The following is an 11,228-nucleotide window of genomic DNA, read 5'->3' on the forward strand; positions in this document are numbered from 1 at the left end:
AAGATCTTTTAAGGTTCTGTTCACGGCCTCTATAAATCCTCTATGGCTCATGGTGTATTCGTCCCACATAATAAACATGTTGAGTGGAATATTTAATTAAGTGCAAAAATGATTGTCCAGAACATTAACATTGTTCAGAAAAATGTTTTTTTTTGCGGTAAAGATCCGTATACTACAGTGCTATGTATTTGTGGTGTATGTTTATTGTACAAAAATGAAATACAGAAATGCATTAAAAATTGTTTATTAAAATAAAATAAAAAATATTAAAATTACAGGAAAAAATATACACTATAAACTAACAACATATCCTATTGTAATTTACAAACAAGTACCTATCTAGAACTTAACACTAACATGCAAATTAACCTAACCCCCCGGGAAGCGGCATGTACCTGAAATTAAAACAAGCCTGAAATTAGTACGTTCAATATTCGTCGTTTCCTATTGAAATAAACTACTAAGATTTGAGAAAAGTTAAATTAGATGTGAAGTTCAGTATCATTTAAGGTGAAAAATGAACTCACCCGATATACTTCGGAGCAATTTCCCCCTCCCGCGCTTCCAATATCTGTTCCCATCTAAAACAAGAACAAAACATGTTATTTATGACTGATAAAAATTATGGAAGAAAATATGAAACTATATTTGTATGAAAACGAGTTCTTACCAGTTCTGGCTCACAACTGTCAACTGTTGAAGTATAGCGCCACCAACCGGTCCACCTCCGCCAGCCCCTCACCTGTGGACAAGCGGTGCGCGTTAGACAACCCGGTGATGAACTTGACTTGCTAGTAATCAAAGTGCTCATAGAAGATTGACTTACGCGTGACGTCGTCTAGAAGCTGGTTGGTGGCTGGTGGTGATGGAAAGACGCTGTCCATGTTCTGTGGGCAAAGAAAAGAGAGTTTAGAAAAATGGAAAGAACGCACCAATCTAGAAGTAATCTAAATTATAAAGTACATAGTAATGATACAGGAAAGGCTAGATTACTTACAATATCGTGTATGTCTGGCAACTCTGGCATCTCTGTATCCTGTAGCTCTGACAATGCTTGCATTTCTAGGCTCGTCCAGATGTCTAGGGCTGTCTGCTGTTCTTCTCCGCATAAAGGAACCGTTTCAAAGTCCTGTGGAAACAACACATAAGTTTAGAAATCAGAATATCAGTAAATCAGAATTACTATAATAGTATTGAAACTGCTTCGATGAATAAATTTCAAAACACTCACGTAATCGAGGATCTCCTGTATGGTGACCGCTGTAGCCGCCACTCCCGTGCACGCTGGCTGCTCCGCCACTAGAAGTAGAGCACAGACCACGATGAGAACATGTATCAATGTATCAAATATAAAATGTATAAAACTGGACAATTCTTTGAATTGGTCAAGGAATAAATTATAAAAAAGTTCATCCCCAATTTTCCACCCTTGGGGGTGAAATATTTTCTTCAAATTCGCATGAAACCACCCTTTTGATAATACCTATTCAACAAAATAGTAATCGTTCTAATTGGTTTATAATCGGCGGAGATATTGCGTATAAAAAAGTTCATCCCCAATTTTCCACCCTTGGGGGTTGTTTTTTTTATTATTAAATTTAAATGGGACCACCCTTGAGATATTACCTATACGCTGAAAAAAGATTTGTCCAAATCGGGTAATAATTGGCGGAGCTATCGCGTAACAAACATAGAAAAAAAAAAAAAAAAAACATACGGGTCGAATTGAGAACCTCCTCCTTTTTTTGAAGTCGGTTGAAAAGGGGCGTGACATCACCGACCAATAACATTGACGCATATTGGTGCTCAAGTATTGCCGTAGTAAATTAAATAGGCACTCTTACTCTACGGCCATAACAAATAAAAATTAAGAAATAAATTGTTTCAAATAACAAATTGATAGTTCACTCTAAAAATAATGGAAATCACTGCACTAAATACTGATGAGCATGGGAATCTAAGAAAGAGCTAAGAAATAATCGATCTAGAATCTCCCTAGGGCTGTATGGTGCTTTGCGTAATTCAAGTAGGTATTTCTTGACAGCCAGTTTTGCCCAGGCCTTGCTAATTGCTCAGTGTGAACAGGTGAATTGTCCTACAAAAACAGGACTCCTCTCGTCAGTTTGCCTCTTAGTTTTTCGACAGCCACTTGACGGACTTTTGTCAACAATGCAGAGTAATAATCATTATTCGTTATCATTATTAGATAGGAAGGCAATCAATTAATAAAATTCCTCCAAAATCCCAAAATTAACAGTGGCTATGAGATTGGATGCCGATCGCTCCACTTTAAATTTCCGTGGCAGCTTTTCTTCTTTTTCAGTCCACTTATTTGACTCTAGATCGTACCTACTGACGGAAATATGTTTTATCAACTTTGACAAAGTCGGAAGAAACATTGTCAGGATTATCGCCACAGCAGATGTCCAAAAACTCCATAAATGATGACTCGACGCTGCTTGTCCAACGGAATGAGCATTTTTCGTTCGCACCTATCGTGCGCACATCAGCTATTTCATGTGCAAATGAGTGTGTAAAATCGCCGATTAGTTCCTTGCTAATTAATGCCTATGGCATCAGCTATCTGCTACAACTTGATTCGCCGATATTCTAAAATAAGTTTCTTTACTTTTTCAATATTTTCTTCTTTAGATAACGGCGTTATTTGACCACCGTGACTCTCTGTCATGCTTTTGAACTCTCGGCTCCAACACTTTATGGTGGAATATGAAGGTCTAGACTCCCCATAAACTGTCAACATATATTCAAATATGTGTTTCCGTCGGTGATTTGTCTTTTCTGCGAAGAATTTTATGACAGCTCTATTTATTTATTTAATTTGAATGAATTATCTAGTTTAACATTATCTACTTATTTCATAATTTATTTAAATTGAAATGAATTTACCTACCCACAGTTTGCCTTCTCCGATCTACTTGTCAAGTCAGTAATTATTTGCTCATTTGAAAGTAAAAATGTTTGTTACGCCTGACCTATGCCTGTTGTTTGTGTCGTGGCTGTATGCCGGCGCACGCGCATGTCTGTGGCGCTGACGTCACCCGCCCCTTGCTGGGGGCGGGGCTAGCGTGTAGATAACATTGTGTGTTATGTGCCTACCTGATTATTTCTATTGCAGGCATTGATATAATTCGCAGAAACCAGATAATTGTTTTGGCGGTCATTTTGACTTACTACTACTGGGGAGCAACAAATGTTTTTCCCACTATGGATTGAATTATAATTTAAAAAATTGTATTTCCATTCTCAGATGATATACGAGCGTGAGTATGCTCGTATTTTGGTGAAGAGTTTTTAATTAACTATGATTTTGTTACAATTTCATGCCTCTAAAGTTTTGGAATAGGTAAGTTAATTTTGATGAAATTTTATTCATAGCATTAAAATAAAAAAGTGGAATAATGAACTTGCGATATCTACACTAATATTATAAATGCGAAAGTAACTGTCTGTCTCTCTTTTACGCCAAAACCACTGAACTATTTTGATGAAATTTGGCATAGAGATAGTTTGAGTCCCGGGAAAGGACATAGGATAGTTTTTATCCCGGTTTTTGAAACAGGGACGCGCGCGATATAGTTTTTCTGTTACAGACAAAATTCCACGCGGGCGAAGCCGCGGGCGGAAAGCTAGTACATAATAAAATGTTGCTTTACCTATATTAATCGATATTAAACCAAATATTGCCCTACGTACGTCTCTCATCTCTCATAGCAGTTAGGAACGAAACGTTGCCATTGCCACACTTCTCACATACCTACAGCAGTAGCTACGAATTCAAACGTTGCCATACTTCTGAAATATACTGAATCAAACGTTGTCATTCTTCACAGTTCGCAGCGATAACGAAACGTATCCATACCTCTCCGTATTCGTTTTACCTGGAAATTAGCTTCTATTTAGGAAATACGGCCATTGTGATAGTTTTTGTAAAATGAGTGAATTTAGTAAAGTTGATGATTGGATTCTAGATCCTAAATATTAGGATAAAAATTGGTTGGTTAAGTTGATTTTAAACTTCTAAGCTGGCAAAATGCATTGTGCATTGTGTTAAGTGGAATAACTAAATTGATTGTACAAAACATTAACATTGTACCGAAAAATATTTTTTTGCGGTAAAGACCCTTAATCAGTACTATGTATTTGTGGTGTATGTTGTTATGAGGTATGATTTTGGACAAAAATGAAATACAGTAATGCATTAAAAATATTTTATTACAATAAAATAATTATAAATAAAAATTCTTTACAGGGAAAAATATACAATTAAACTAACATCGAAATAACACAACTTAATGTAATTTACAAGTACCTAAGTATCTAGAACTTAACACTAACATGCAAATTAACCTAACCCCCGGGAAGCGGCATGTACCTGAAATTAAAACAAGAAAGATTAGTAAGTTCGTCGTTTTCTATTTCAATATTGAAATAGACTACTGATATTTGGGAAAAGTTAAATCAGATGTGAAGTTCAGTATCATTTAAGGTGAAAAATGAACTCACCCGATATACTTCGGAGTCAATTTCCCCTTCGGCGCTTCCAATATCTGTTCCCATCTAAAACAAGAACAAAACATGTTATTGACGACTGATAAAAATTATGGAAGAAAATATGAAACTATATTTTTGTATGAAAACGAGTTCTTACCAGTTCTGGCTCACAACTGTCAACTGTTGAAGTATAGCGCCACCAACCGGTCCACCTCCGCCAGCCCCTCACCTGTGGACAAGCGGCGCGCGTTAGACAACCCGGTGATGAACCTAACTTGCTAGAAATCGAACTGCTCATAAAAGATGATTGACTTACGTGTGACGTCGTCTAGGAGCTGGTTGGTGGCTGGTGGTGATGGAAAGACGCTGTCCATGTCCTGTGGGCAAAGAAAAGAGAGTTTAGAAAAATGGAAAGAACGCACCAATCTAGAAGTAATCTTAATTATAAAGTACATAGTAATGATCCAGGAAAGGCTAGATTACTTACAATATCGTGTATGTCTGGCAACACTGGCAATTCTGGCAACTCTGTATCCTGTAGCTCTGACAATGCTTGCATTTCTAGGCTCGTCCAGATGTCTAGGGCTATCTGCTGTTCTTCTCCGCATAAAGGAACCGGTTCAAAGTCCTGTGGAAACAAGGCATAAGTTTAGAAATCAGAATATCATAATAAATAAAAATTACTATAATAGTATTGAAACTGCTTCGATGAATACAAAACACTCACGTAATCGAGGATCTCCTGGATGGTGACCGCTGTAGCCGCCACTTCCGCGCACGCTTGCTGCTCCGCCACTAGAAGTAGAGCACAGACCACGATGAGAACATGTATCAATGTATCAAATATAAAATGTATAAAACTGGACAATTCTCTGAATTGGTCAAGGAATAAATGTTTGACTTACCAGGGTCACCGTTGTGGAGCATGTTGTTGTCTGGTGGTGGTAGAAGGCAGCTAGTGTCCATTTCCTGTCGGCAAAAATAATAATAAAGTTACTTATGTTATCAGCCAAAGGCGCACAAATTCTATAAGTAATGTGTAACATGACTGTAGCAAATAGTGCTCCAGGAAAGAATTACTTACAATATCCTGTGGTTCTGGCATCCCAAGTCCTGCCCAGTTGTCACTGAACGTCAGGCTTTGTTCCTCGGTAAAGGGAACTGATCCAAAGTCCTGTGTGTGGCCGTAGTCAAACGCAGCTACTTCTTGCAGCTCCGCCACTAGAAAAGAATAAAAAAGCATGATGAGAAATTAAAATCACTAATTGAAAAATGCAATAAGTGTGGAAAATAAGTCTTAAAGTCAAATCTTACATTTTGCCCGCAGCTCGCCGTTGTAAGCGCGCTGTTTTTCCGCCTCTTTCTCCACAGCTAGAACTTTGTCTTGCAAGTCTATGATGTAGTTAGCGGCGTCCTTGTAGCGCATTTGCTTGATCTCCTTCTGAAAAAGTAAGGGAAATTTTATTGACAAGTACTATTTTTATTAGAAAAGAAAAATGAATGGCCGTGTATAGTGGGCTTACTTACATTAGGGTCCACCATTTTGGCCAGCTCAGCCCAATTCTCGGCAATGTCGGCGCGCCTCTGTGCCTCGTAGAACTTGTTACGCTCCTTCTGCTGTTCCTGAACACAACATTAATTGATTAGTATACCAAATTAGCATTCTGCACATTATTTNATATCCTATTGTAATTTACAAACAAGTACCTATCTAGAACTTAACACTAACATGCAAATTAACCTAACCCCCCGGGAAGCGGCATGTACCTGAAATTAAAACAAGCCTGAAATTAGTACGTTCAATATTCGTCGTTTCCTATTGAAATAAACTACTAAGATTTGAGAAAAGTTAAATTAGATGTGAAGTTCAGTATCATTTAAGGTGAAAAATGAACTCACCCGATATACTTCGGAGCAATTTCCCCCTCCCGCGCTTCCAATATCTGTTCCCATCTAAAACAAGAACAAAACATGTTATTTATGACTGATAAAAATTATGGAAGAAAATATGAAACTATATTTGTATGAAAACGAGTTCTTACCAGTTCTGGCTCACAACTCTCAACTGTTGAAGTATAGCGCCACCAACCGGTCCACCTCCGCCAGCCCCTCACCTGTGGACAAGCGGCGCGCGTTAGACAACCCGGTGATGAACTTGACTTGCTAGTAATCAAAGTGCTCATAGAAGATGATTGACTTACGCGTGACGTCGTCTAAGAGCTGGTTGGTGGCTGGTGGTGATGGAAAGACGCTATCCATGTCCTGTGGGCAAAGAAAAGAGAGTTTAGAAAAATGAAAAGAACGCACCAATCTAGAAGTGATCTTAATTATAAAGTACATAGTAATGATCCAGGAAAGGCTAGATTACTTACAATATCGTGTATGTCTGGCAACTCTGGCATCTCTGTATCCTGTAGCTCTGACAATGCTTGCATTTCTAGGCTCGTCCAGATGTCTAGGGCTGTCTGCTGTTCTTCTCCGCATAAAGGAACCGTTTCAAAGTCCTGTGGAAACAACGCATAAATTTAGAAATCAGAATATCAGTAAATCAGAATTACTATAATAGTATTGAAACTGCTTCGATGAATACAAAACACTCACGTAATCGAGGATCTCCTGGATGGTGACCGCTGTAGCCGCCACTCCCGTGCACGCTGGCTGCTCCGCCACTAGAAGTAGAGCACAGACCATGATGAGAACATGTATCAATGTTTGATACATTGAAAATGTATAAAACTGGACAATTCTTTGAATTGGTCAAGGAATAAATGTTTGACTTACCAGGGTCACCGTTGTGGAGCATGTTGTTGTCTGGTGGTGGTAGAAGGCAGCTAGTGTCCATTTCCTGTCGGCAAAAATAATAATAAAGTTACTTATGTTATCAGCCAAAGGCGCACAAATTCTATAAGTAATGTGTAACATGACTGTAGCAAATAGTGCTCCAGGAAAGAATTACTGACAATATCCTGTGGTTCTGGCATCCCAAGTCCTGCCCAGTTGTCACTGAACGTCAGGCTTTGTTCCTCGGTAAAGGGAACTGATCCAAAGTCCTGTGTGTGGCCGTAGTCAAACGCAGCTACTTCTTGCAGCTCCGCCACTAGAAAAGAATAAAAAAGCATGATGAGAAATTAAAATCACTAATTGAAAAATGCAATAAGTGTGGAAAATAAGTCTTAAAGTCAAATCTTACATTTTGCCCGCAGCTCGCCGTTGTAAGCGCGCTGTTTTTCCGCCTCTTTCTCCACAGCTAGAACTTTGTCTTGCAAGTCTAGGATGTAGTTAGCGGCGTCCTTGTAGCGCATTTGCTTGATCTCCTTCTGAAAAAGTAAGGGAAATAAAAAAAAATGAATGGCCGTTTATAGTGGGCTTACTTACATTAGGGTCCACCATTTTGGCCAGCTCAGCCCAATTCTCGGCAATGTCGGCGCGCCTCTGTGCCTCGTAGAACTTGTTGCGCTCCTTCTGCTGTTCCTGAACACAACATTAATTGATTAGTATACCAAATTAGCATTCTGCACATTATTTAAAGAAGGTTGTACACACTTGCAATGATAACTTACTTTTGTGAGAGGAGTGCGTTTGTGCCCGCGAGGCCGGCCACGTTTCCTGAGAGGCAGGTCGTGCATCTGAACCGTATTCATTGCGGTTGAGTATTAAAAGTTCGTAAATCACGGATGGACAGTGGACACAGTGGTTCTGTTCGACACCAAAAGGGCAACTGATAAGGGCTTCAGCGGGAGCCGCCTTAAGTACGTGCGCCCGCGCACCCCCGCGCGCCCCCCGCCCCCGCCCTAACTTATTGGGCGGAGCGCAGGTATGGAACGAAACGTTGCCACACTTCTCACATAACAGCAAACGTTGTTCTTCTTCACAATGCGCAACGGAACGTTGCCACACTTCTCATATTTTATATCCGTACTCGATTGACCAGGAAATTAGCTTCTGTAGTACTAATAGGGCTATTCGGTAATAATCTTGAATTTAGTAAAGTTAATGATAGGATTCTAGTACCTAATTTATGAGACAATATTTCTGCTGGATGTTTAAGGGTAGTACTACCCAAAATTGATGAAATAAAACGCGGCCGTAGGTAACAGCGTATTTATTATACTTGAAAATTTCGACGGGTTCATCCAGTGTCAAAGTCGCTCAATGAATGTTTAGATTAATAAATTTTAATTTTGATTTCTGTATCATGTCTTCGAAGGTGGAATGAGTTTTGAATTAAATATTATCTATTGATTTTTTTAAATCTTCATCGTGTCGCTCCGTACAGACAATCATGTTTTTCATAGAATTAAAATAAAAAAGTGGAATGATCAACCTAAGATATGCAAAAATGTTGCTTGCTCTACCTATACTATTAAACCAAATATTGCCCTACGTACGTCTCTCATAGCCGTTTGGAACGAAACGTTGCCATACTCGTCACATAGCAGCAGTAGCTACGAATTCAAACGTTGCCATACTTCTGAAATATACTGAATCAAAAGTTGCCATTCTTCACAGTTCGCAAGGAAACGTTGCCATGCCATACTTCTCCGTATTTGATATACCTATCTGTAAATTAGCTTCAGTCGTAGAAATATGGTTATTGTGATAATCGTTGCAAAATGAGTGAGTTGAGTAAGGTACAATAAAAATTGGTTGGTTATGTTGATTTTAAACTTCTACGACGGCAATATTATGCTTGATGCATTGTGCTGGACTGACAGGTCTTGGCTAGACAGCTGTACTGAACATTAATATACAGGTTGTGAAATATGGGTATATGAAAATTATAGTTTTCTTTTCACTTTTATAAACAAAACAGAATAGTGATGATTTCGATTCCAAGGAATTGATTTCGCTTATGCATACAGTTAACAATACGAGTTTTCCCAACATAAAACGTAAGAGACAGGAATGGTTATTATACTGAGTGAAAGTGAGAAAATTGTGGCTGTAATGAAGTATTTTAATTTGTATAATACCTACATTAACTGATCATTAACGTAAAAAAATGTTAGTCACGCCTGACTTGTGGCTGTGTGACGGCGCGCGCGCATTCCTGCACCGCTGACGTCACCCGCCCGGCGCAGGGGGCGGGGCTAGCGTGTAGATAACATTGTGTGCGCGGAGCGGGGTGCTATGTATCGTTATCTCTATTGCAGGTATTGATAATATAATTTGCAGAAACTAGACAAGTAATCCTTTCAGCTGACATTTTTACTTAATTTTGAAGAATATCAGTCTTGCGTTTGTTTTGTTTAACTCTTTAATGCAAAGATGGACTCTTATCAAATTGGCTATAGCAATATAAAATATTTATTGTGTCTTGATCGTGATGATCTAGTTTTCATATCAGGCCATAGGATTCAAATAATTCATAGATTAAAATAATTACACAAGCTTAGTATGTCACATGTAAGTAGGTATTGATCAATATGATGCCAAGTAAAAACTTTTCGTAGCATCCGCGTCGCATCGTATCACATGCTACGAAAATTTTCTTAGCAGCCTGATTGAAATATTTGCTTCATAATTAATTATAAAGTAAATATCTTACGGTAATAATTACTTTAATTTCAATCATTGTTGTATGTAGGTATAATTATGCCAAAGCACTAGTAAAATATGCCTACTGGGCAACACTCGTGAGTCTTATTTTTACATTTTTGGAATTCTCCTTATAGCTTACTGTTTTGAAAGTAATACATACCTACATTTCTCAGATGTGTTTCTAGAAGTAGCGAACTGCTAAAATCTGTCGGCACTACAAAAGAATAGTTTTCAAATGTTCGCTTTGGAGTAATAAAAGGCGCTATAAAAGAAAACAACGTCATCGTAAAATGTCAGGTCAAAGAAGTTCGCCTTTCTTATCTTTTTTGAGACAATCCTAACCAACACACCCGTTACACTTAAGTGCCAATTATGGTTGTTTCTTCACAATGACACTTTGCCATTCATTTGTTGTGAAGATCGATTATCGTTTAACAGCCTTTTTAAAATATTTTTTGCAACGTTCAAACATTGATATTTATACTTACTGTTTTCTATACGTCTGCACTTAATTTTTTTGATTAAGTTTCTGAAAAGTATGATTAGTGTTCCGATTTTGGTGTAGTCAGTACAGAAGGGTTTATTGAATTTAAAAAATCCTGTGGGCAATGGACCCCAGCTTCGATATTTGATTGTGTTAATCGATTTTTCGATCGAGTGTGTGAATCGATCGATCAAGTTTTTTTATTTCGTTGACATGATCATTCCTAGGTGACACAATACTAATTGTAATAAGAAAGAAAAAACAACCAATTCTTTTTATGCAAATTCTCGATTTGAAGATATACTTTAACTTTAATATTTCTAAATTATGAACTATTTTGCCTAGGGGCTCAGCCAGATGGACGTCATCATTACTGCTTTTTGGAGTAGGAAAAAATCCTTCCCCAAATATTAGTAGTTGTGGTTAATCTCTCTGTGATGCAATAAAGATGAACTCTCGTTTCGTCCGTAATTTTAAATTTTCAATCGAAGTTTGTAAGGACGACGATTTCAAGCATGATTTGATGATATCAATACAATAGTCATCCCGCCCACGAGGGCAGAGGAGTTTTTAAGATCTTTTAAGGTTCTGTTCACGTCCTCTATAAGTCCTCTATGCCTNCTGCACGTATTGATAATATAATTTGCAGAAACTAGACAAGTAATCCTCTCAGCTGACATTTTTACTTAAT

At 38.0% G+C, this 11,228-nt stretch overlaps 1 protein-coding gene across 8 annotated transcripts; it reads right to left on the reverse strand.

The window, feature by feature from the left end:
- Position 1: 1 nt before the first annotated feature.
- Positions 2 to 8,352, reverse strand: LOC114356677 (uncharacterized). 8 transcript variants are annotated; one of them, XR_003656235.1, is made up of 12 exons: positions 8,073 to 8,352; positions 7,888 to 7,983; positions 7,703 to 7,829; positions 7,473 to 7,609; positions 7,294 to 7,357; positions 7,114 to 7,181; positions 6,885 to 7,016; positions 6,714 to 6,774; positions 6,555 to 6,626; positions 6,412 to 6,465; positions 6,220 to 6,279; positions 2 to 335 (listed from the first exon to the last, which is right to left on the reverse strand). XR_003656235.1 is itself a non-coding variant. In XM_028309982.1 (10 exons), exons 1-9 carry the CDS (start codon positions 8,151 to 8,153, stop codon positions 6,574 to 6,576), a joined length of 819 nt encoding a protein of 272 aa, XP_028165783.1. In that variant the 5' UTR covers positions 8,154 to 8,352; the 3' UTR covers positions 6,199 to 6,465; positions 6,555 to 6,573. The 8 variants fall into 8 exon arrangements, 3 of the variants coding, with proteins under 3 accessions (XP_028165784.1, XP_028165783.1, XP_028165782.1); XR_003656237.1 differs by lacking the exons at positions 6,220 to 6,279; positions 6,412 to 6,465; positions 6,555 to 6,626; positions 6,714 to 6,774 and adding exons at positions 4,525 to 4,578; positions 4,670 to 4,741; positions 4,829 to 4,889 and having other exon boundaries at positions 2 to 395; XR_003656238.1 differs by lacking the exons at positions 2 to 335; positions 6,220 to 6,279; positions 6,412 to 6,465; positions 6,555 to 6,626; positions 6,714 to 6,774 and adding exons at positions 4,319 to 4,393; positions 4,525 to 4,578; positions 4,670 to 4,741; positions 4,829 to 4,889.
- Positions 8,353 to 11,228: the final 2,876 nt, after the last annotated feature.

The sequence above is a fragment of the Ostrinia furnacalis genome, unplaced genomic scaffold (assembly GCF_004193835.3).
Source record: "Ostrinia furnacalis isolate ACB-3 unplaced genomic scaffold, ASM419383v2 OfSCF2856, whole genome shotgun sequence".
Classification (NCBI taxonomy): Eukaryota; Metazoa; Arthropoda; class Insecta; order Lepidoptera; family Crambidae; genus Ostrinia; species Ostrinia furnacalis.